The sequence below is a fragment of the Acomys russatus genome, chromosome 4, assembly GCF_903995435.1.
Source record: "Acomys russatus chromosome 4, mAcoRus1.1, whole genome shotgun sequence".
NCBI classification, from domain to species: domain Eukaryota; kingdom Metazoa; phylum Chordata; class Mammalia; order Rodentia; family Muridae; genus Acomys; species Acomys russatus.
The window spans coordinates 55,291,149-55,317,505 of NC_067140.1; the positions used below are offsets into that span (position 1 = coordinate 55,291,149).

Genomic DNA, 26,357 nt, shown 5'->3' on the forward strand with positions numbered 1-26,357 from the left:
ACCTCTTCCGCCTACAGAGACGTGGTTCCGAAAGCATCCTAAATGCCAAAGGGATGTTCTGACAAAACAGTACACCCGTAAGTCCTAAACACGCAATCAGTGCGCAAGAATTTTACAGAGCGGCTTCCGCAGCAGTGCATTCTGGGTGACGTAGTCCTGGGCCGACCACAACGCCTCTGGACACTTGTACTTAGCAGTCAGGTAACAAGAAGGCCTGGTCGGAACAGTCATACTGGGAGGGAAGCATGACCTACGGAATCACTGGACTTCAAAGTCGTCTGGCCTGTCTGTCAGGCTCTCGGCAGAAGCGGAAGTAGCTAGAAGGCGGGTCGGAGAAAGGCGTGATGACGTCGAGGGACGCGGGCGTGTCCGTTCGGCTTTGGCGCGATTTCTGAAAGTCGCGCGCCGCTGCGGGAGCTACGTGCCTGGGCAAAACCGAGGCGTTCTCTGAAGCGCTGCTGGGAGGACCGAGATTCGCTCCTCTTCTTCATAGACGACCTAACGGAGGAGCAGCGAAGTGCGTCCGAGCGAGTGACTGGCTGGGGGAGCGAGGTGTGAGCCGAGCCGGCCGCCGGAAGGAGCGCGCCGCCCACGGCTGCGGCCCTGGTGAGTGTGAGGCGCTTGCCGACCCCTCCCACGGCCGCTCGCGTTCTGCAGGGACTCGGGCCGGGGCTCCCACTCCGTGCTGAGAAACCCACAGAAGTCGGAGCAGAGCGGCCAACCGACCACCGCCAACTGACGCGCTGGGTTCGTTGTGGAGCAAACCGAAGCCTACTTCGGGCTTTTGAGACCTGGGCTCACGCCCAAGGCTAGGCTGGCCACGAATTCCCGCCCTTACTCTTCCCAAATGCTGGAATTCCAGACTTTCATACTCATTTCTGTGGCCCGGACGCAGGAAGCCGAGATCCAGAGAGAAAAGTGCTCACAGCTGTTAAATATTAGGGCTGGGACTAACAGATTCTTGGTTGCTTTAAAGTGGAGCGTACTGGCTGTCTGCAGATGGCTACAGAGTAAAGACTGAAAAATGTAACACAAATCTCTCTCTTTCTCTGTCTACACAAATTTCTAAAGAGAATCTTGACTAGATTTCTCCCCCCCCCCCCCCCTTGGCTAGATTTCCTACCTTTCCTACAATCCTAGCACTCGGGGGAGGCAGGAGGATGGTAATTTCAAGGCTAACCTGAACTGCATATGGAAGAGCATGCCTCAGGGAGGAAAAAAAGTGGAGAGGTTGGAGAGATGGCTCAGCTGTTAAGTGCACCTGTTGCCATTGCACAGGACCTGAATTCAGGTCCCAGCACCTACATGGTGGTTTACAACCTTCCATAACTCCAGCTCCGGGGCATCCAGTGCTGCCTCCTGACCTTCACAGACACCAGGCACTACTTGTGGTCCACACACATGTATGCAGGCAAACTGGTCATGCACAAGAAAATATATCTGAAAATAAAGAGAAGTATAAAATTAAACTCACAAGTGTATACATGAATTACTACAAATGGAATATATCTGTAGTCAGCAAGTAAAATACATAGAATGCTGTTGCTGCCCTAAAAACTTGTTATCCTTCCTTAATATTTCCCCCTCACCCTAATGGCTAAGCAGTGATTTCTAAAGAAGGCTAACTTGCCCTTCTTCTTTAAAAGACATTATTATTTAGGCAGGGTCTGACTGGAACTCAGGATCCTACTGTCTGCCTCCTAGCTGCTAAGACTACAGGAGAGTACCACCATGACGGCCATTTTTTGTTTTTATTTATTTAGTTTTTGATTTAGGATCTTGCTGTTTAGCCCAGGCTGACCCTGACCTCACTCTCCTGACTCCCTAGTGCATCTTTGCCTGTTTTTGAACTTCATGTAAATATACCAGTAGTATTGAATGTTTAATGTAATCATTCCACATGCTTGCCAACACTTGATTTTTTTTTTTTTTTTAATAATTTATTTTATGTGCATTGGTGTCTTGCCTGCATGTATGTCTGTGTGAGGGTGTCAGATGACAGATCTTGGAGTTACAGACACTGGTGAGCTGCCATGTGGCTGCTGAGAATTGAGCCTGGGTCCACTGGAAGAGCACCCAGTGCTTTCAGCCAACACTTGATATTTTATGCTGGGTATATAGTAATACCTTGTGAACTTTGGAGCGGTGGTGGGGCCTGCTTTTTGAGATAGTCTTACTATACAGTCCAGCCTGTCCTTGAACTTATGGTAGTCTTCCTGCCTCAGCCTCCTAAGCACTAGGGCAAGCATGAGCCAATGAGCCACCATACCAGGTTTTTTTTTTTAATCTCCTCTGTTGTTTTTGGTTTTTTGAGACAGGGTTTCTTTGTTTAGCTGTAGCTGTCCTGGACTTGCTTTGTAGACCAGGCTGGACTTGAACTCATGGAGAGTCTCCTGCCCAGTGCTGGAATGAAAAGAGTGCACCACCACACCTAGCTGATGCGTTCCTCTTGGATCTGATTTCTGTTGTCCTTTTTTCCCCCTGATTTGAATGAGTTCTTTATGTTTGTGTTCTGATTATTTCCCTTTGATTGTGTATGTGGCAAATATTTTCTCTACTGTTATGCTCTGACTTTCTTTTTTTAAACTAGGTTCCTCAGAGCCCAGGGTGGTGGCGCACGCCTTTAATCCCAGCACTTGGGAGGCAGAGACAGGCGGATCTCTGTGAGTTCGAGGCCAGCCTGGTCTACAAAGCGAGTCCAGGGCAGCCAAGGCTACATAGAAAGACCTGTTTCCAGACCATAAAAAAAAAAAAGGGTCCTCAGTAATCCAGGCTAGTCTCAAACTTGCTATGTAACATGTAACAGAGGGTGGCCTTGGATTTCTAATCTCCCTATGTACCACCTAACTGCTGGGATTATTGACACGACCGCCATGCCTGGTTTTGTGCAGTGCATAGCATCAAACCTGGGGCTTCATTCTTGGTAGGCAGGCACTCTACCAAGCCCACACCAAAGCCCAAAGTTATGTTTAAGTGTAGTCAGAGCTGAGGGTTTATTTTAGTTGTGATTTAACTTGTTCAGGGACCTAACTCCATCCTCAGTGCTGAGAGTAAATAAACATAGTCAGTTTCTTGTTTGTGGTGCTGAGGACTCACCCTAGTGTCTTTTGTGTATGCTAGACTGTACCACAGGCTGCTGTATTTCCAGCCTGTGTTTTCCTGTTAGACTGTTGGTATTTTATGGATCTAGCTCAAGAATTTCTCTATTCCCAAAATATGAAAATATTGTATATTTTGGAATTTACTCACCATGTAGTGTAGAACGGTTTGGCGCTTGCTGCCTTGTGAAAATATATCCTTATTTTTTTAGTTTGTTTTGTATAAACTATCCTTGGCTGCATGCAGCCCACAGCTGTAGGCTAGACCCACCTGTTTTGTCTGTTTTTTAAGCTTATTTTATTTTATTTTATGTGTGTGAATGTTTTATGTCTATGTCTTAAAGCAGAACACTCATGTCCAGTGCCCCCATGGTCAGAAGAGGGTGCTGGGCCTCCTGGAACTGGAGTTGTAGGCAGGAGTGTCCATGTGGGTGCTGAGAGCTGAACCTGGATAGGCAGGCCAGCTGCAGCTCTTCAAAGGTGTGTGGAAAACTCAACTTGCAGTTCTTTACTGTCCCCAAGTGTTTCTTTAGAGTTCATCCTGTGCCTGTCTAATTTTAGGAATGGCTATGCAGATGCAGCTTGAAGCAAATGCAGACACTTCGGTGGAAGAAGAAAGCTTTGGTCCACAGCCTGTTTCCCGGTTAGAGGTATGTTCTCAGTTGCTACGTATTTATTTACAGTGCTGTAATACATCCTCCTACCCAGTGGAACAAATTAACCTTTACAGAATTAAATTGGGGTTGTAGGAGGTTGTCAAGCTTTCTACAGAAAAGCACAGGATTGTTGCTAACCCTGTCTGGGCAAGTCTTGGCAGGCAGTTCTCTTTCTGCTCTATTTTCTCCCTAAGAGCTGAACTTTAGAAACTAAGGCCTAGGAGCCCATGGTGCTACTTAATGCTACATATAAAAATGCTGCCATGGAATTAGTGGTGTGACCCAGCATGCATGTGGGAAAGGGGAACAGTTTCTCTCCATTGGTCCAGGCTGTTGTTAGGTTAGGGTTGTTAAGATGTAAGACCCAGCTCTATTTCAGGACTAAACATTAAGAATACCAAACAACCCCCCCACCAAAAAAAAAAAAGAATACCAAGCATGAGACCCTGTCTCAAAGGAAACAAAACCAGAAAAAAACCCTAAAACATAACAATAACAAATAGACCACCCTTCCATTCATGGAATTCAAGACCTGGGCTGCATGAGTCCCTGTTCCAAAAATTGAACAAAATGTATTTAAGGTCAGAAGTATAGTTTGGTGCTAGAATGTTTGCTTAGCACACAGGCTCTCAGTTTGATTTCTAGAAAAAATAACTAGATTTAGTCAGTAAACTTGATATACATTTGTGATAAGATACAGAAGCAAACAAGCCACAAAAAAAGCAGTAACAGCAGAACAAAAAGATGGCTCTGAGCAGGGCATGGTGGCACATGCCTTTAATCCCAGCACTTGGGAGGCAGAGGCGGAAGCAAGCGGATTGCTGAGTTCGAGGCCAGCCTGGTCTACAAAGTGAGTACAGGACAGTCAAGGCTACACTAAGAAATCCTGTCTCAAAAACAAACAAACAAATGGCTCTGTGGGTAAAGTCCATGCTATGCAAGCAATGAAGACCAAGCACCCATAGTAACGAGGCAGAATGGCATATGTATGTATTCTTAACTCTAATGAAGTGGAGACAGGAGCATCACTGGGGGTTTTTGGCCAGCCAGCCCAGCCAATCAGTAAGAATTAGATATAGTAACAAGCTCTGTCCCCCAAAATAATAAGGTTAAAAATGACTGAAACAGACACCTGGCCTCCATGCATGTACACACAAGTTTATACACATGAGTACATGCACATATACCACACACACACAAAGGAAAACAATAGCAGGTATTTTGTACAATATTTTTGTTTTTGGGGGGGGTTTGTACAATATTTTTGCCGTTGTGCAAAGGACCCTGTGAGAAGAATCAGGGGTTCCAGGTTATTCTTTGCTCCTCACGAGTTTGGGCTGCAGGAGACCCTTTCTCAAGCTCTGGCACTGCTTTTCTCTTTCCACCATCATGGAAAGTTCTGGTCATAACTTAAAAAAAAAAAAAAAAAAAGATTGTTTCTGTATATTTGTATAAGCCCAGGGTAGGTGCTTGAACCTAAGGAGGCGAGAAGAGGGAGTCAAATCTATTGGAACTGGAGTTAGAGGGTTGTGAGCGACCAGACATGGGTTCTGAGAATTCCAGTTCTCTACAAAAGCAACAAGCACTCTTAACCACTGACCCATCTTTCCATCCCCCATAATGTTTTTTGTTTTGTTTAAAATTGGTGGTTTTATGGTTTTTGTTTGTTTGTTTTGTTTTTCGAGACAGGGTTTCTCTGTGTAGCCATAGCTGTCCTGAACTCACTTTGTAGACCAGGCTGGCCTTGAACTCACAGTGATCCACCTGCCTCTGCTTCCTGAGTGCTGGGATTATGGTGCACCACCCCCACCCACCTCCCTACCCCCACTGATCCGCTGATGTACTCATTTTTTAAATAGGAAGATAAAATTTCCACTGAGTAATTTTTTAAATAAGACTTTTTAAAGACACTGGGGTTAGTTCTGCACAAAGTTTAATATATTTGTTTAAATATATTGAAATGAAAGTTTCTGGAAGGAAATGGTGCTAGGTAAACAATTTTAGTTCCTAGCTCTTCATTATAATTATCTCTAGCAGGTTGTATTGTCTCCAGATTATTTGATTCATCTTGCTGAGATTTTTGTTTGTTCTTTTGCTTCTTTTACTTTTTCACTTTTCTTTTTAGGCAGGGTCTCTACGTAGCCCTGGCTACCCTGGAACTCACTCAGACAGGCTGGCCTGTTCCTCTGGGGTTTCTCCTTTCTCTCCCCCAACCCCCCTTTAGTATGAGACAGGTTCTCACTATGTGGCCTTAGCTGGCCTGGAACTCACTATATAGAGTAGACTGGTCTCATACAAATCTACTTGCCTCTGCCTTCCCTGCTGGAAACCACCCTTGGCCCTAGAGTTATCTTTTTTTATTTAATGTATGTGCTGGCTAGTTTTAGGTCAACTCCATACAAGCTATAGTCATATGAGAAGAGAGAACCTTAATTGAGATAATATCTCCTCGCATGATCAGGCTTCAGGCAAACCTGTAGAGCATTTTCTTAATTAGTGATTGATGTGGGAGGGCCCAGCCCATTGTGTGTTCTGAGGCTGGTGGTCCTGAGTACTAAAAGAAAGCAGACTGACCAGGCCAGTAAGTAGCCCTCCTCCATAGCCCCTGCATCAGCTCCTGTCTTCCAAGTTCTTGTCCCTGTCTGAGTTCCTGTCCTGATGATGAACAGTGATGTGGAAATGTAAGCCAAATAAACCTTTTCCTTTCCTAGTTGCTTTGGTTATGGTGGTGATCACAGCAACAGTAACCCTAAAACAATATGTATGAGTGTTTTGCCTGCGTCCCTGTCTATCTACCATGTGAGTGCCTGGTGTTTGTGGGAGTCAGAACGGGTATGGGAATCCCCTAGAACTGGAGTTAACAGGTTTTTGTGAGCTGCCATGTGGGCTCTAGATACTGAACTTAGGTCCTCTGCAAGAACAACCAATGCTCTTAACCTCTGAGCTACCTCTACAGACCCCTCCCCCGTAATGTCTTAATGCTTTTGGCTTTGCTTTCTAGTAGCCCTAGACTTTGAACCTGGGCCTCTTTTATTCAAGGCAAGTGCTGGCTAGTTTTTAATCAACTTGGCACAACCTAGACTCTGGGAAAAGGAAAACCTCAGCTGAGAAAGTGCCTTCATCAGACTCTGCTGTAGCCACGGCTGTGGGGACATTTTCTTACTGCCTGATGTGGAAGGGCCCAGCACTGTTTGTGTGCCACCCATGGGCATGTGGTCCTGGGTCGTAGACAGAAGCAAACTGAGGAAGCCTTTAGGCACACGCTGACAAACAGTGCTCCTCTATGGTCTTGTCCCATCTTCCCTTGAGAACAGACTATATTCTGTAAAGTGAAATGAGCACTTTCTCCCCGAGTTGCTTTTCATCATGGTGTTTATCAGTCAGAAAGTAAAACTAGGACAGCAAGTATTCTACCAGTGACCTTCAACCTAGGTATCTGTTCATTTCTATTTGAAGACAAGGTCTTGTGTAGCCTAGCATATGGCCTTGAATTCACTATGTAGCTGAGGATAACTTGACTCATAATCGTAACTTCACCTCCCAAGTGTTGGGGTTATAGGCATATACCAGCAGACCTGTTTTGTGTGTGTTGTGCTGCTTTATTTTTTAATTTTTAGATTTATGTTTATAAGTGTTTAGATTTCATGAATGATGCACCACATATGTATGTGCCTAGTGCCCACAGAGGTCAGAGTGAGCTTCAGATCTCACTGGAACTGGAGCTACAGGCAGTTGTGAGCCACCATGTGGGTGCTGGGAACCCCAGCTGGACAGAGAGACAGTGTGTAGCTGATATGCTGCCGTGCCTAGTTACTATATCTCCCTTTTGGGGGGGTGATTTCTTTTTAATTAGCATATGTTAAGTGTGCATAATAGTGTGTTTTGTTATGTTTTCTACAGATATATAATACATTTTGATCATAGTCACTCCCGTCTTTCATGTTTTTGCTTGTTTGTTGACCCAGTGAGTTAATTAGGGTGGCTGCTTACTTGAGCTTGGGAGAGGGGTTATTTACAGTAATAATGGCAATTATCAGTGGCTATATTGCTGAAAAAAATGTCTCCTCCTTCCCCTAGTAACCATTAACTATGAATACCTCCAGGGAGGTGGGCACTGAGGCCAATAAGCTCCTAGCTACTATTTATCCAATTTAAAAATTGTGTTTATTATTTTGTTTGTCATTTGAGTGCATGTGTGCTACAGCACACCCAAGGTCATAGTACAGCTTTCCTACCTCCGTGGGATCATCAGGCTTACAGGCAATCCCTCATACCCACTGAGCCACCTCCCCTTTTAAGATTTATTTATTTTTATGTGTATGGGTGTTTTGCTTGCCTGTATGCATATCACATGGAGAACCTGCAGAGGTCAGAAGAGGGTGTCCAGTCCTTTGGAACTGGCATTAACAAAGGTTGTAAGCTCCATGTAGATTCTGGGGACAAGCCCAGGTCCTCCGCAAGAGCAGCAAGTGCTCTTAACTGCTGAGCCATTTCTCCAGCCTCCTATTTTCTCCACCCTTATGTCAGTTGTTAGAACAGCGCTAGCCACAGGGCTCTTACTCTGCGGCAGTCTCAGCTGTTTGTCCTAGCATTGACTGAAGCAACATTTTCTGTGTTTTTGTAAGGGAAGTGTTGGCAAACACTGGGTTAAAGTTGTACATGATCCCAAAGGTCATTTCCAAGTCATAGTACAAAGGTTAGTATTTACTTATTGTTTTATTTTATTTTACATACTATTTATGTGGCCACTAAAACAATTTAGTTCAAGGGCAACCTGGACTACAGAGTAAGTTCCAGGACAGCTAGAGCTGTTACACAGAGAAATCCTGTCTCAAAAAACCAAACAACCCAACAAAACAATTTAGATGAATATTAACGCCACACTATAAGGTGCAAGCCTGTAGTTCAGGCTACTACAGGGTCTGACAGGAAGTTAGAAGCTAGTCTCTGCTTCAGAATTTTGGGTTTGGTTTTTCTTTTGTTTACTTAACTTATTATTTATACAATATTCTGCCTGCATGTATGCCTGCCCACCAGAAGAGGTCACCAGATTTCAATTCAAATGCTTATGAACCACCATGTGATTGCTGAGAATTAAACTCAGGACCTTTGGAAGAACAGCCAGTGCTCTTAACCTCTGAGCCATCTCTCCAGCCCCTATGGTTTTCATTTTTTTGAGACAGGATTTCTCTGGGTAGTGCTGGTTGTCCTGGAACTCACACTATAGACCATGCTGGCTTCAGACTCACAGAGATTCACCTGCCTCTGCCTCCTGAACACTGGAAATAAAGGCGTGTGCCACCTCCACCCAGCCGATAATTTGTTAATTTTCGGGGTTGCATGTGTTAGTGGGAGATCCATGTTAGAGAAGAGGCCTAAGTTTACTCATTTTTTCTTACAGCAATGTGGCATAAATGCCAACGACGTGAAGAAATTAGAGGAAGCTGGTTTCCATACGGTCGAGGCTGTTGCTTATGCACCAAAGAAGGAACTAATAAATATTAAGGGAATTAGTGAAGCCAAAGCGGACAAAATTCTGGTAAGTGTAGCTATGTGATGCTAGAGAGGACAGAGCCACTTTAATGAGAATAATTAATACAAAATGGCATACAGTCAAAGGTTTGTGGCTTTTTTCATTCTCTTGTTATTTTGTTTCCTTTCCAAAAGGGACTATTGGCAGTTTTTGTCTTAAATTCCAATTTCTTGCTTGATATAAATACTGCCAAAACCCAGTTCCCACTATCAGTGATTGTTGTATGCCTTATCATTTTGAATATGATTTCACCACATAGATTTTTTTTGTGTGTGTGTGTGTATGGGTGTTTACTTGCGTGCATATCTGTGCACCACATACTTGCCTTTGAAGGCTAGAAGAGGGTGTTAAACCCCTGGGACTGGAGTTAGAGATGTGTGGGAGCCACTGTGAGGGTGCCAGGCATCAAAGCTTGGTGCTCTGGTAGAATAACAAGTGCTCTTAAACCATTTCTGCAACCCAAAAATATGTTTACTAAGTATGCAGCCACTAAAACAATTTAGACAAATATTAACGCCACACTATAATGTGCAAGCCACTACAGGGTCTGACAGGAAGTTGGAGGCTAGTCTCTGCTTCAGAGTGAATTCATTTAGGCCAATTTGGGCGACTTACTTGAGCGAGACCCTGCCTCAAAAATAAAGAGAGGCTGGGTATATGGCTCAGTGGAAAGTACTTGCCTAGCATGTGCTAGGCCCTGGTTAACTGTCAGTACCACCAGAGAGAGAGAGAATTTAGCGCTCTTTTTTAAATTCTACTTTATCTGGGGTATTCAGGCCTCAACCTCCCAACCCCTACGTAGGAAACAGAAGGTTAGTGGGGAGAGGAGGCCCCTTTACCTATTCATGTTGTTTAGGGTCAAAGGGTTTTTGGGTCTATACCAGATGTAGCCAGCAGTCTCCTCCAAGCCGCTGAGCCCCAAAGCGTTTCTCCCTAGCTGTCTGCCCCAAACTGTCACACCATCCATCTCTGGTCTCCGAACTACTACGTGCCACATGCCAACACCGCACACCACACCACACTCTCTCTCTGAGCTCTCATTTATATCCTCAGAGCCCTAGACCACGCCCTCTGTGCCACACAAGGAAGGCCTTACCAGCTGGCAAAAACCATGCCCCACACAAGACAATTAACAGCTGGACAGACTAAAGCTCAAACTGAAATCCCACACTTGAGATTAAAACAAAAAAAAATCTTTATATAACACAGCTGAGTTTACAAAGAAACCAAAACTTCATTATAGAGAATGAAACTGGTAAAATGGTATAAAAAGGCAGACGTAAATTGGGGATGTAGCTCAGTGGTAGACTGGTAACTTAGGGTGCTCAAAGCCATAAGTTCAATCCCAACAACTAAAATATTAAGATTACAGTATACATTCATATGATATATTTTAATACTTTAATTAGTCAATACTAATATGTAATTTTTTTAAAATCATTTTGGTGTTGGTTTTGTTTTGTTTTGTTTTTTGAGACGGCTTCTCTGTATAGCCTTGATCTGTGAGCCTCTGTCTCTGGGTGCTGAGACTACAGGCATACACCACCACACCCAGCTCTCGTTATTGTGTTTTCATAACATATGTATAATATATATTTTAGTCATGTCCCATCATCTTCAATTATCTCCTTCCCATTCTTGCTCTCATTCTTCCCCACTAGCCAACCTTCTACTTTTATGGCCTCTGGGGCTTGGGGTGATGCAGTGATTTTCACTCAGGTTGTTTCCAGGAACATGGAGAAGGTTTGTGCGTAACAGCTATACCATAAGGAAAATATATATGGCCCAGTTTCATCCTGGGCCATAGAGTTCTGGGCAACCTAGGCTATAGAAGGAAATCTTATTTTAAAAAAACAATAGATAAAAACAACTAGATGCAGTGATACTCACCTATAACCCTAGCCCTCAGGAGGCCGAGGCAGGAGAGTTATGAGTTAGAGAAAGTATGAAATGTACAAGATCATGTTTCAAAAATAAGTAAAAAGAAATCATGGGATAATAGTTCAATAGCCTTTTTTAAAGTAGTATTTAATGCTTTCAAAGACTCGATTTTTTTAAAGGTTTTGGTACTGTTGCTACTGCTGCTGTTATTTAGACAGGGTTTTATGTACCTCAGGCTGGCCTCAAACTCAAAGACAGCTTTGAATTGGTCCTCTTCCTGTTTTACCTCCCTACTTTTGAGGGTTCACTATCATACCTGTTTGTATGCAGTGCTTGGAGTGAGCCCAAGGCCCTCTATCATATAGCCTTATTTTGCCTTTATACTGACACTATGATATGATACAGAACCATTATTTTCTGTTTTACAAATAAGGAAGTCAGCCAGAAATGGTAATACAAAGAGTGATTTGAGATATGCAAAATTTAAATGCCATTTTTCTATCACCTTGATTTACACACATACTGTGAACTTCAGGTTATTATGATTATGGTTTCACTTGATTTTGGCAACAGAAACCATTGAGGATGTATGAGTGACAGTATTGGAGCCTTAGAGAAGTAATTAAGCACACCATTGAGTTTTACAGTAACAAGTTGACAAAGCAGAAGGTGTACACTGTAGGAAATGTTCAACTGAAGTATTAAACGTCTGTGTGTCTGTGTGTGTCTGTGTTTAGAAAATAATATAAGCTTATTTAAATGGGAGTGTGTGTGTGAGAAGTTTTAATTTTACAAGTTCAGTGCTAGGAAGGTATCTCAATTTTAAAGGCTGTCACAAACACACAAAAACCTGAGGTCAATCTCTAAAAAGCTATGTAGGGTGGTATGCATTTGTAATCCCAGCAGCACTGGGGAAGTGGAGATGAGCCCAAGGCACACTGGCCAGCCAGAATATCCTGGTAAGTCTAGTTCCCAGTGAGAGACCCTGTCTCAAACAATATGGAGGGCTGGAGAGATGCCTCAGAGGTTAAGAGCAACATCTGTTCTTCAAAGGTCCTGAGTTCAACTCCCAGCAACCACATGGTGGCTCATAACCATCTCTAATGTGATCTGATGCCCTCTTCTGGCATGCAGGCACACATGTGGGCAGAATGTTGTATACATAATAAATAAATAAATCTTAAAATAAAATAAAAAGTGGGTGGTGGTGGCAGTGGTGCAAGCCTTTAATCCCAGCACTCAGGAAGCAGAGGCAGGTGGATCTCTATGTTGCAGGACATCCAGAGCTACACAGTGATACCATGTCTCAAAAAAAGGAGATGGAAGTCAAGCACGGTGATACACGCCTGTAATCTCAGCAGCTTAGTTTTCTTGGATTATGATATTAGTAGAGACCAACCTTAGCCAAATGATTGACACAGAGACCTATTAGATTCATTCAGTAAACTTTACAGCTCCCTAACTGGGCAGATCATCATCTGTTCTAACCCAGTCCTGCTAGCCTGGCTGCCTCTTGTGGTGTTGAAGCACTCCTATCATCCCAGCACAAGAATATTTTCCTGTTGTGTTCCTGGGTTTGTCTTACAATACATGTAGGTTGAGCATCTCCAATGTGAAAAGAGGTGAAATATGCAAAAGCCTGAATTTTTTTTATCAGAAACCTGACACTCAAGGTTCAGATTTGGGGATTTTCCGTGAAGGATGTCCAACTGGTAGTCCAAGTACACCAAAATCTACAAAAATCACAGTCCAAAGCATTTTGGGCCCAAACTTTTCCGGATAGTGGTTTCTTTACCTGTGTTACGTTACTAGTTTAATTCTTATTTTTTCCTAGACTGAGGCAGCTAAGTTAGTTCCAATGGGTTTCACCACTGCAACTGAATTTCACCAACGGCGGTCAGAAATCATACAGATTACTACTGGCTCCAAAGAGCTTGACAAACTGCTTCAAGGTATAGTGATCCCTTATTCTATTTTATAAACTCTAGCTAACACATCTTGTGGGTCAGAACAAAAGCAGAAGGTTAGTATAGAATTCCTGTCAGGTGTGAGCACAGGATAGAGAAGCGTGAGCAGTAGATCGTCGGGGTTCGACTGGCTGCTTCTATAGATTTGCTTTTGTAGAGTTTTTTAAGTTTTGTTTTTGATTTTTTTCTAGCTTGTGTTGAAAGATGTCACATTCATGTTCATTTGAGTGTATTTTAGAGTTTATGGATGTCAGCGTTCTCACAGAAGGTGGTAACATTGGAGGAAGCTAGGTGAAGAGTATCTAGAACTTTCTTTGTAACAGTCTACAAATCTAACATGTATTTTTTTAAATAAATAAATATTTATTTATTTAGGTGCTTTTAGGAACTGAATCAGGAGCTGAGAATGTCCTTAAATTCCTAGTCTTCCTGCTCTTGTGCCCTAAATTCCAGGATTTGAGATTATAGGCATGCGATAGTCATGCTGGCTCTGATTTATAAAATACTAGATTTGCCACTAAGGAGCTGGAGAGATGGCTCAGAGGTTAAGAGCACTATCTGCTCTTCCAGAGGTCCTGAGTTCAATTCCCAGCAACCACATGGTAGCTCACAACCATTTATAATGTGATCTGATGCCCTCCTCTGGCCTGTAGGTACACATGCAGGTAGAACACTCTATGCATAATAATAAATAAATAAATCTTTAAAAAAATAAAATAAAATAAAATTGCCAGTAAATTAGATAAGTTTTTGTTTTGTTTTGAAACAGTATGTTGCTTTGTGGTTCTGACTATAATTAAATAATTTAATCTTTATTATTGTATTTAAAGGATAAGTTCCTTCTGTTTAAAGAAATAAGTGATTTTATATATATAACATAAATATATATGTAAGCATAAAAATATATATTTAATCTAACACAAGATTGAAAATCTGATGACTGGTTGAATACAATGGAAAAAGACAGAGAGATAGCTCAGCAAGTAGTTGCCTTACAACCCCGATGACCTCAGTTTGAGCCCTGGAACCTATAGTAGATGGAGATTACCCATTCTCCAGAGTTAACCTCTGCCTCCACATGTGAGCTATGGTACATGCCTGCCCACATTCACACATACACACAGTGCTAATAGTGAGAAATTTTAAAGTAAAAGACATATGGGAAGGGATTGAGCCCAGAGACTCATGTCCTCTACCACTGAGCTATACTTCCTACTACAAAATACTCTTTGTTTAAATACTACTCAGACTGTAGTGCATATTAGTATTATCTATTTATTTATTTTATGTATATGAGTGATCTATCTGTATGTGCACCTGTCCACTGGAAGAAGACTTTAGAGGGTATAGATGGTTGTGAGCCACTATGTGGTTGCTGGGAATTGAACTCAAGACCTCTGGAAGAGTAGACGGTACTCTTAACTGCTGAGCCATCTCTCCAGCCCTATCTATTTATTTATTGTGTAGCACCTACTAGCCTGGAAGTGACTCTGTAGACCAAGCTGACTTGGAACTCACAGAGATCCACCTGCCTCTATTTCTTGAGTGCTAAGATTAAAGATGTGTGCCACCTTGTCTAGCTGCTTGTGAACTTTTGAAAACATAGTTGTCTTCATTGTTGAAAAGTGAAGTTTGAGGGGTGGAGAGATGGCTCAGAGGTTAAGAGCACTGGCTGCTCTTCCAGAAATCCTGAGTTCAATTCCCAGCATCTACAAGGTGACTCACAACCATCTATAAGCCCAGTTCCAGGGGATCTGACAAAACATGTAGGCAAAACACCCAAACACTCAGACATAAAACAAACAAACAAATAAATATTAAAGAAAGAAAAGTGAACTTTGGTTCTTGCTGTTTTTCTAGTTATGTTAGTTGTTTACTTTCTCTTCCCTTTTTGGGTGTAAAATAGCATGAGTTCAGGAATCATACTAAAATCTAAGTGTTAACCCCTCCAGAAAGATCCCTTTTCCTCTGGGGATAGCCAGGGCTATGAAGAGTGACCCCCATCTCTAAAAAAGAAAAAGAAAAATGATTCCCCTCTGGATATAGTGGCCCATGCCTATAATCCCAGCGCTTGGGATATGGAGGGAAAGGGATTAGATGTTTAATGTGATCCTCAGCTATTAGAATAAGTTTGAGGCTAGCCTGAACTACATAAAACACTGTGTCACAAAAAATAAATAAAAGAAATCTCATTTAATAATGTTCCTGGTAACAATTATTTAATGTGCCTATGTCTGTTTTCTTTAAGATGAGGATAATAAGGCTTCATTTCTCCTAGGCTTTTAGAATTACACAAGTAATACATTTAAGTACATTGGTCAAGGAGATTCACAATAAATAGTAAATACGGGCTTGTAATAAAACTGCAGAAGCTAGCCAGGTGGTGGTGGTGCATGCCTTTAATCCCAGTACTTGGGAGGCAGAGGCAGGTGGATTACTGTGAGTTCTGTGAGTTCGAGGCCAGCCTGGTCTACAAAGTGAGTCCAGGACAGCCAAAGCTACACAGAGAAACCCTGTCTCGAAAAACAACAACAAAAACCCCGCAGAAGCTGCTTGTCAGCTTTTCACGGTTGAGTTCTATAACTCAAATTGTGTTAGCAATTATATGAAGCCATATGTGGGATAAAATTGCCTTAAAACTATAGCAGCATAAATGAGTACATGGGGAAATGTGAACATACTGAGAATTGAGTAAATGCCAGCTTTATTGTAAAATTGCCACTGGGGAGACTAGAGGATAAATGCTCCGAAGCTCCTATATACTAAATAGCCTATACCTAAAAATAAGTGGTGGTGCTTATTTATCTGTTGTTTTTATTTTATTTTTGGTGATATTGGGGATTGAATCTAGGGCTTTTTATGCTAAACAAGCATTCTAACATTGAGCTTCATGCCCAGACCCAGGGCCTTAACATAGTGTGCAGGCTGATCTTGATCTTCTGTGTTGCCCAGACAGCCCTGAACTCTTGATGCTCCTGCTTCATCTTCCCACAGCTGGCCTACAGCTGTGCACTAGTGAGCCTAGCCAAAAGAAAAGAAATTAACAAATTGCTGGTTACTGAAAATGGGAGTTTTAAATGAAAGGAAAATTCACGTGCTCCAAGAACATGTCTGTTTATAGTTTCTAAACGATTGTTTGATGTGAGGTACTTTTTCCTTTTGTAGGTGGAATTGAGACTGGATCTATAACAGAGATGTTTGGAGAATTCCGAACTGGGAAGACACAGATCTGTCATACATTGGCTGTAACATGCCAGGTGAGTTGTTGGGTTTGGGCTAATCAGATCAGAAAGCATTGCTTGACTCATGATATCTGCAGGAATCTCTTGGGATGGACATAAAAGGCACTTCCTCTACACTCCCATAGCTAGTTAGAAGATAATTCGTGCTGAAAATCATTCCACATCATAGAAATTTCCAAATGCCCGATTCAAAGTATTTCCTACCATTTCTTCTTCTCCTGGATTTACCTGCCTTTTTTCTTTTCTTTTTTTCTCCTAGACAGGGTTTCTCTGTGTAGTTCTATCTGTATCTTGTTCTGTAGACCAGGCTGGCCTTAAACTCATAGAGATCCGTCCAGCCCACCTGCCCTTTTTCCTTGGTCTAGGTTTTTTTTCCTAATGTATGTCTGGGTGTCTTTTGTCATGTTCATGCCTGGTGCCTCCACCACTATTACCCTGAACTGGAGTTAACAGTAGTTGTGAGCTGCCATGGAGGTGCTGGGAAGTCAAATCCCTGGCCTCTGGAAGAGCAGCGGGTGCATTTAACTGATAAGCTATCTCTCTAGCCCCACAGTCTACACGTTCTGTCTCAAAAAATATGTATAACAATAATCTGACATGATTCATTAAACACTGTATCTGGCCCGTTTCACTCTGTGTATGTGGTATACATGTGTGTATCTGAAGGGGAGTATGCCTATGCTCTCTCAGAGACCAGCAGGCACCAGGTGTCTTCTCTGTTACTCTCCTCTTATTAAAATAATACAAATGATAAATAGCATGCATCTCTATAAAATAGAGGTAAATGACAATACTAAATATTTGTGGAAAACTTCTAATCTAGCCAAGCATGAATGTCCACATCTGCACCTTATTCCTTTGAGACAGTCTCTCCTTAAACCTGGAATCACTGGATTTGTTGTTAGTGCTGCTGCTGCTGCTGCACTGACAGTCAGCAAGCTCACGTACTCGGTTGTGTCTCTGCTTCTCACAGCACTGGGAATACAAGTGCCTTTGAGCTACCATACTCGGGATGGATGGGTTTATTTTGAGGCAGTGTCTCCTGTTACCAGGACTAGCCTCGAAGTTGTAATATAGTTGACCTTGAACTCCTGATTCTCTTTATATGTGCTGACATTAGAGAAGTGGGCCATCGTTTCCTGTTATCAAATGCTTGACCTTTGCACTGATCAGTCTTAACACTCTTTTTGTTGTTGTTTTTGGATTTTTGAGACAGGGTTTCTTTGTGTAGCCTTGGCTGTCCTGGACTCCATTTGTAGAACAGGTTGCCCTTGGACTCAGAGATCCTCCTGCCTCTGCCTCTGGGGTGCTGGATTGCAGGTGTGCGCCCAGCTTTAACATTTGGTTTTATCTCGTACTTGGGACTGTTTCAGAGCAGTTCAACTCTGATAAAACACTAACTTTATGTGTGCTTCCTGTCTGCTATTAACTTGTATTTCTATCAGAGGAGAAGATGACCCATTACCTCTGATTGTCGTTTTTGTTGTTTTAATGTGTATGGGTGTTTTGCCTGTGCATATATGTCTAGTGCTCATGAAAGCCAGAATAGCAGGCTGGACCCTGGAATTAGAGTTACAGAATTGTGGGTCATGAGGTGGTTTCTGGGAATGAAATGTGGGTCCTCTAGAAGTACAGGCAGTGCTCTTAAACACTGAGCTATCTTTACAAGCTCTGCTGTTTTCTTCTCTCTTTTAAATTACTCATTTTGTTGGTTTCTTTTATGTGTTTTGCCTGCTTGTATAGCTACATGAAAGTGTCAGATTACAGACAGTTGTGAGCTGCCATGTGGGTGTTGGGAATTGAACCCAGTTTCCTCTGGAAGAACAGCCTTAACTTCTTCTTGGCCCATCTCTCCGGGCCAAAACTGTTTTATTTTTTGATACCATAACCCAGGCTGTCTTGGAACGTAATATGTGGTCCAAGCTGGCTTCAACTCATGGAGATGACTGTGCCTCCTAGGTGGGTGCCTACAGGTAGGTGTGAGCCACCACTTCGAGCTTATTATTTTAAAAGTTTTTTTTTAATTATTAAGTTTTTTTAGACTCTAATACATTATAACAAATTAATAGTTTTTTAAGATCATATCTATGTTATATAATATATGTACACGTTTTAAGTGTTTTAACCCTTATGTGGAGGGGAGGAAAATATGTTTGTCGTGGGGAAGTTGGCATCTGTGTTGGAAGAGTGGTTGTTTCCACTGTCCCCTTTTTGTCTCCTCTAGCTTCCCATTGATCGAGGTGGAGGGGAAGGAAAGGCCATGTACATTGACACCGAGGGCACCTTTAGGCCAGAACGGCTGCTAGCAGTGGCTGAGAGGTAGGCCACTAATTTAGAATACGGCTAACCTGGTACCAGAGTATTTAGTATGGTTAGTTTGCCTGGAAAGTGTCCATTACTCTACATCCCAGTTGTGTGGCTTAAAAGAACAAACTCAGTAATGGAAAACATTCTTTACTCAGCAGTATATAAATTCTCTCAGACTGAATAAAAAGCTAGATTCACCCGGTGTGGTGACACACCCCTTTAGTCCCAGCACTCGGAAGGCAGAGGCAGGTGGATCAGTTCGAGGCCAGCCTGGTCCACAAAGCGAGTCCAGGACAACCAAGGCTACAGAGAAGCACAGTTTTGAATCACGCATGCACGCACGCACGTATACACACACACTAAAAAAAGAGGTAGACAGGCAGGCATGAGAAGTTCAAAGCTACTTTTTTTTTTTTTTTTTTTTTTTTAGATTTATTAAGTATACAGTGTTCTGTGTGCATGTACGTCTGCCCGCCAGAAGAGGGCACCAGATCTCATTTTAGATGGTTGAGAACCACCATATGGTTCTGGGAATTGAACTCAGGACCTTTGGAAGAGCAGCCAGTGCTCTTAACCTCTGAGCCATCTCTCTAGCCACTGTTCTTAACCACTGAGCCATTTCTTTAGCCCAAGCTAAAACTTAAGCCTCAACTTAAAACTCATTATAAAACTGCAGTAGTCATTCAATTGACTATGACTTAAAATAGATATGCAGCTGGGGATATAGCTCAGTGGTAAAGTATTTTGTCTAGCATACATGACACCTGAAGTGCAATTCTCTCTGTACTGGAAAAAAAAAAGTATGTGTGGGCAAAGTTACTAAGTAGGTACAGTGGCAAGAGACAGAGGCAGGCAGACCTCTGTGAGCTAAAGGCTATCTTAGTCTGATGCTACATAATGAGACTGTCTCAAAAAAAAAAAAGAAACAGTAAATAAATAGATAACTAAGAGCATTTATATTTGTGTATTCGGTGGTAGTTACAAAGTTGAGAAATACAGATCATTCTGTGAAAATAGGAAATACATACTTTGGACTTTTTAAATGCAAAAGAAAATAATCATTGAGGCATAAGAATTAAAGTGTCTTTGTTTGTTTGTTTGTTTTTAAAGCTTTATTTATTTGTTTTTTCATACAGTGTTCTGCCTGTAGGCCAAAAGAGGGCAACATATCTCATTATAGATGGTTATGAGCCACCATGTGGTTGCTAGAAATCGAACTCAGGACTTCAGCCAGTGCTCTTAACCTCTGAGCCATCTCTCCAGCCCAAAGTGTTGTCCTTCTAACATAATGAATCTTTACATGATTTGTTGTTTTTGTTTATCCTAATTCTGACTGTAGTTCTTAGCTTTTCCAGGAGAATATTGTTACCTCATACTTGGAAATGTCTTATATTTATGAGGCCTCAAAAAATAAATTTGATTTATTCTTAGGTTTCACTTCTTTTTTGCTTGTTTGGTTGGTTGGTTGGTTTGGCTTGGATTTTTGTTTTTTAAGACAGGGTTTGGCTGTCCTGGAACTCGCTCTGTAGTCCAGGCTGGCCTCAAACTCATGGAGATCCACTGCCTCTGCCTCCCAAGTGCTGGGATTAAAGGTGTGCGCCGCTACCACCCAGTTCTTAGGTTTCACTTCTAGTCTAAAATAATTGGTGCTGTTATCTCTATATATGGCTTGCCTGTACCTCTAATAGAAAAAGAATCATATTATGGGTCTTGAAGCCACTCAAAATGATACTTTTTATCTATTTAGGTCATAAAAATATTGGGTATTCTTCACTTGCCTGAGTTCTGTCTGCAGCCTAAGCATTTCCTCCTTTCTAGGTATGGTCTCTCTGGCAGCGATGTCCTAGATAATGTAGCATACGCTCGGGGGTTTAACACAGACCACCAAACCCAGCTTCTTTATCAAGCATCAGCCATGATGGTAGAATCCAGGTATGCATTCAATAAAAGACGTGAAATGTGTCCTCACAGCCCTTTCCCTGAATCTAAGTAGTAGTTTGAATAGAAATAGATTTACATATTTAAAAAAGAAAGCTATTTATTTATTTTATTTTTTGGTTTTTCGAGACAGGGTTTCTCTGTGTAGCCTTGGCTGTCCTAGACTCACTTTGTAGACTAGGCTAGCCTCAAAACTCACAGCAATCCGCCTTCCTCTGCCTCCCGAGTGCTGGGATTTAAGGGGTGTGCCACCATGCCCGGCATAGATTTAAATTTTAAGAGTTGTTTTTTGCAGCACTTAGGCAGAAGCAGGCAGATCGCTGTGAGTTCGTCGCCAACCTGGTCTACAGGGGGAAAAAAAAAAAAAAGAGTTGTTTTCTCTCTATGTAGTCTTGGCCATCTTAGAACTAATGTATACCAGGCTGGCCTCAAACGCACAGAGATCTGCCTGCTTCTGCCTCCCAAGTGCTAGCATTAAAGGCATGTACTACTATGCTTGGAAGTAGATGGCTTTTTGTTTTATTTTGTTTGTTTATTTGTTTTTGGTTGGTTGGTTTCTTAATTTTAAGATTTGTTTTTACTTCTGCATGTGTTTCTGTGAATGTTTGCCTCATGTATTGGGATACCTGTATAGGTCAGAAGAGGGCATCAGATCTTCTGGAGCTGGAGTTACAGGCAGTGGTGAGCTTCCCCAGTAAGGGTGCTGGAAACAAACTTGGGTCGTCTGAAAGAGCAAAAAGTACTCTTAGCAGCTGAGCCATCTCTCTAGCCCCAAGTTCTTGTCTTTAAAAAAAAAAATTTTTTTTTGTAAAAACACTTTTGTGTGTGTGATGCATGTTCATGTTATGTGCACACACATGTAGACTGTGAGTGTGGGGATGCATACGAAGTGTCTCACATGTGCAGGCTAGAGGACAACTTTGGGCTCCAATTTGTTCGAGACAACATGTCTTCATTGTTAGCTGCTCTAAATACCAGGCTAGCTAGTCCACAGGCCTCTAGACACACGCCCCATCTGACTGTAAAAGTACTGAGGCTGCAAACACACTAGCTTGACTGGCTTTATGTGGGCTCTGGGTTCCCACGCAGATCCTCCCACTTCTATGGCAGGTACTTTACCCACTGTATCATCTTTTCTGCCCTTCGGTTATGTTGACACGGTTGCTTAATGATTTCAGCCACATCACTGGTGAAAAATGAAGCTATGACTAGAGGTACAGCATTTTTTTTTTCTAGAATGCACGAGGCCTTGTGTTTAGTCTAGTATTGTAAAATAAATAAACAAATAAACAAAAACCCCTAGAGCTGCTTTTGATCGTCTGTCAAAACCAAAACAGAAAATACCTACCAAAGGGTGCCTCAGATTGGTCATTTTATAAACATTTTAATAAAGTTTATGGTGTGTGTGTGTGTATGAAGTAGGAGGTTGGTATTACTGACTCATGTTATCCTAGGGAGACTGAAGCAGGATCATAAATCTCAGGACAGCCTGGGCTACATAAGTAACAAGTCCCAGTCTCAAAAAGAAGAAAAGTAGAAATATGCAATACATGTAAAAATTTACGTTGGGGAATAAGGAAGAAGAATTTGACAAAGAATTCATGTTTGTTATAGGTACGCACTGCTTATTGTAGACAGCGCTACTGCCCTCTACAGAACAGACTACTCAGGCCGAGGTGAGCTCTCAGCCAGGCAGATGCACTTGGCCAGATTTCTGAGGATGCTGCTGCGACTTGCCGATGAGGTAAGCTATAGAAGAGAAACCAAGAATGCTTACTTCACGTGGCTGCAAATTCCAGGGTATCATACACAGTACCTCGTATTGTCAAAGATGAGCATTAGTTAGCCATTGCTCCGTGAGCAGTAAAGTGGTTGGTGTGTCTGTGCTCATAAAACTGACATTGTTTCCCTCATCAGTTTGGTGTAGCAGTGGTCATCACCAACCAGGTAGTAGCCCAAGTGGACGGAGCAGCCATGTTCGCTGCAGATCCTAAAAAACCCATTGGAGGAAACATCATTGCCCATGCATCAACAACCAGGTAAGAGGTTCCAATTTCTGGTGCTCCTACATTTTATACTGATGCCAGTGAATCAAAAAGCAGGTTATAAATCAGAAAATATAAGTAAGGTAGTTGAGAGTCCTTATGATTCCGTGCAAAAATTAAAATTATATGCAATTCTGCTGGTCTTATCAGAGTTTGAAGACTCTCTTAACATAGTTACTGACTCAGTATGCTGAAAGAGTTGTGCTGAATATAGAAACAGCTGGCCTAATTCAGGATGATTTTGAATTAACTTCACTATTCAATTACAAGTGATCAGAAATAGAAACCATCCATTGTATATAACCCATATAAGAACTCACATGGGGGCTGGAGAGATGGCTCAGTGGACCCAAAGGACCCGGGTTCAATCCCCAGCACCCACATGGCAGCTCACAACTGTCTGTAACTCTAAGATCTGACACCCTCACACCAATGCACACAAATTAAAATGTAAATAAAATATTTAAAAAAAAAAAAAAAAAAGAACTCACATGGGTCTACCAGGACCTATAGCCCAAGGTAATGATGAGATTGATCAACCATTGATCAGAAGTGTGTTAGAGGCTTTAGAGTTTCATAAAAAGTACCATGTTAACTGTAAAGAATTAAAAGAATTTTCTATCATTTGGCAATAGGTCAAGGAAATTGTGAAAAAATGTCCTACTTGTTCTATATATAACCAAACTTTATTACCTGCAGGAAGTAACCCTAGGGGTAATCAAAGAAATAAAATATTTTAGATTAAAAGGGGGAATTGTGGAGGAATGCTGAGTGAATGTATCGACCATCAATAAAGCACTGTTTAGCCAATCAGCTGGGCAGAAGGACAGGAAGTAGAAGGCGGGACTTCCTGGGGGGGAGGAGAAAGTTTGAGGAAGGGATGGGTATTTGGACAGTTGGAGGAGGATGGTAGGGACTTGACGAGGACCGGCCCAGGGGTCATAGTGGCAAGTGCTCGGACTATATGTGTGCTGGAAGATTTAGAGTAGTTTGTTTAGTTTACAAGTACATTAGAATCAGTTCAGACTCTGCCCGGTGAAGGGCTGCCAGCTTTTATTGACAGTTGACTCATCACTCAGCATTCCCCCACAGTCAGTGATGGCAGAGGCGTCCTGGGATGAAAGTCATATAACCTGATATAAGACATAAAGATAGAATACTTCCACTTAAGCCCTATAAAAATTGCTACAGGTTTGACACTTAGGAAGCCTCACTAAATTTCTCCTGCTTTGGTTGATAGAAGTGTTTGCTTGCAGCTAGAGAGATGGCTCAGTGGTTATAAGCACATGCCACCACTCTTGTAGAGAACCTGAGTGCAGTTCCCAGCACCCCGTCAGGTGGCTCACAACCTCCTCTAACTGCAGCCCCAGAAGATCCAACAACTCTGGCCCTCATGTGCACACACCTATACACAGGCACAAACACGTGTAATTAAAGTCTTTCAGTCGTGAAAAAGATACCTGAATAATTGGTACGCCTCCCTAATTATAAAGTAATGTTTTTTTCATAGAGCTTTTCAACAGGTGAGTCAGGGCTAAAGAGATGGCTCAGCGGTCTGTTCTTCCAGAGGCTCTGAGTTCAATTCCCAGCACCCACATGGTGGATCACAACCATCTGTAATGAGATCTGATGCCCTCTTCTGGTGTGCAGGTGTATATGCAGAGAGAGCACTTATATATATAAAATAAATAAACAAAGGAACATTCCATCCTGGATTTAAAAAAAAAAAAGGATTTCAATAGGGAGTCATGGCAGAAATGGATTCCTCCAAGCTAGAGGTACACTAAATCACCAAAAAGGATCCTAAAAAGACTTAGAAATTACATATATCTGAAACAGTTAGTTTTGTCTTAAGAGTGGAATTGTTTATAGCTTGGTATTTTTGTCTGTGTCTTTGGGTCAGGCTGTACCTGAGGAAAGGAAGAGGAGAAACCAGAATCTGCAAAATCTACGACTCTCCCTGTCTTCCTGAAGCTGAAGCTATGTTTGCCATTAATGCAGATGGTGTGGGAGATGCCAAAGACTGAGTCGTTAGGGCTGCTCCCCTGTGATGCACCTGTAAATGCTGAGTAGCCTAATGCAGAGCACCGCTCCCTGGCCTTCTTCACAGGCTCTTCTGCGTGACTGCCAGGACATGGCTTCTGGGAAAACAACTAGTGTATCAGCTTCCTGGTGGCAGAAACAGGTCAGTATTCAAGCTGATCTGGATGTTTATTTCTTCTATAGTATATTAATAGCTGATTTCTTTGGTGTTTGGAGGAGAGGTATAAAATAACAAGTATGGGACAATCTTATGTCTTCAAGAGAAGTAAAACTGAAAAGCTCTGAGTCTTGTGTAACTGGGAATGGGTGTTTTTACACACTTCTTTTTCTCTATAAGTAAGACGCAAACTTTAAAATTATATTCCTGAACTGTCACATAATTTAAGATTATTTTGGTTAAGGTGTCTTGCATGTGGCATGCTAGACAGTTAGCCCTTCAGTGCGTGCTTGTTCTCCTCATTACTAAGACTTCATGTGAGCAAACCTGTTCTGCAGCTGCTAATAAAATAGTTGTATGCAGTGAGTATGTTATTTACTGGAGATATTCTGGTGCAAATTGGATATTGCAAAATAAAGTTTCTGTACCATCTTTCAGTACTGAGTAGTTACGATCAGCCGCTGTAGTTTTAAGGTGTGAACACTAAAGAGAGCTGTACATTCAGGTCGCTGCACTTGTGTCCTTTAGCCTAAGAGTAAGAATTCCAGGCTGATCTGAGTGTGGTGCTGCACACCTGTAATCCTAGCACTGGGGAGGCAAAGGCAGGAGGATCTCTGAGTTCAAGGACAGCCTGGCCTACAGAGTTCCACGACAACCAGAGCTACAACAGAGAAACCCTATCTTGAAAAAAACAACAAAATTCCAGGCTGATTTACCAAATCTTTCCTGTAGTCTTTGTTTTATTCTATAAGTCTTGTATTCCAGAGGTCTGACATTACCCAAGTGATTCTACTTTAGGGTTATTTCCAAAACTGTGGTCTCCTTTTGAGTTCTTGAGTCTCCTTAATAAAAGAATTTCAAAACAAATTTAGAAGGAATCTCAAAAGCAATTTTATGCAAGTTTAAGAGAAAAGCAATAGAATGGGTAAGATGAAAATGTTAGCAACTGCCAGGAGGTGAAGAGGTGAAGTCATCACATATTTTAAGTTAGTTATGGAGAAAAGAGAAACAGTAAGGAGGCCCAGAATGTCAGGGAAAGGACTAAAGTTCAGTTCCCACCCGTATCAGATAGCTCACAAACAACTTCCACTTCAGCTCCAGAGGAACCTAACACCCTCTCTGGCCTCTAGGAACATGCACAAGTACATTTTTTTGTTGTTGCTGCTGTTTTTTTGTTTTTTTGTTTTGTTTTGTTTTTTTTACCCGAGACAGGGTTTCTCTGTATAGCCTTGGCTGTCCTGGACTCACTTTGTAGACCAGGCTGGCCTTGAACTCACAGCGATCTGCCTGCCTCTGCCTCCCGAGTGCTGTGATTAAAGGCGTGTGCCACCACGCCTGGCTAAGTACATATTTTTTATGTGAAGGAATGTTTTTCCTGCATGTGTGTTATGTATAGCACATGTATGCCTGCCTGCTATATGGAGAAGTCATCAAATGTCCTAAAACTGGAGTTACAGGAGGCTATGAGTCATCAACCGTGTGGGTGCTGA

At 42.1% G+C, this 26,357-nt stretch overlaps 1 protein-coding gene across 1 annotated transcript; it reads left to right on the forward strand.

Annotated features, from left to right (window-relative positions):
- Positions 1–451: 451 nt before the first annotated feature.
- Rad51 (RAD51 recombinase) lies at positions 452–24,756 on the forward strand. The gene is made up of 10 exons (XM_051145032.1): positions 452–606; positions 3,660–3,748; positions 9,156–9,293; positions 13,003–13,120; positions 16,301–16,392; positions 18,602–18,696; positions 20,503–20,616; positions 22,237–22,366; positions 22,540–22,661; positions 24,571–24,756. Exons 2-10 carry the CDS (start codon positions 3,662–3,664, stop codon positions 24,692–24,694), a joined length of 1,020 nt encoding a protein of 339 aa, XP_051000989.1. The 5' UTR covers positions 452–606; positions 3,660–3,661; the 3' UTR covers positions 24,695–24,756.
- The last annotated feature ends 1,601 nt before the right edge of the window (positions 24,757–26,357 follow it).

What these genes read in the sequence shown, in the direction of transcription:
- Rad51 (XM_051145032.1), top strand. Translation starts at nt 3,662, where the DNA reads ATGGCTATGCAGATGCAGCTTGAAGCAAATGCAGACACTTCGGTGGAA. An exon ending in CCAAAGCGGACAAAATTCTG is followed by an intron (nt 9,294 to 13,002) that starts GTAAGTGTAGCT and finishes ATTTTTTCCTAG; the next exon opens with ACTGAGGCAGCTAAGTTAGT. An exon ending in GCTTGACAAACTGCTTCAAG is followed by an intron (nt 13,121 to 16,300) that starts GTATAGTGATCC and finishes TTCCTTTTGTAG; the next exon opens with GTGGAATTGAGACTGGATCT.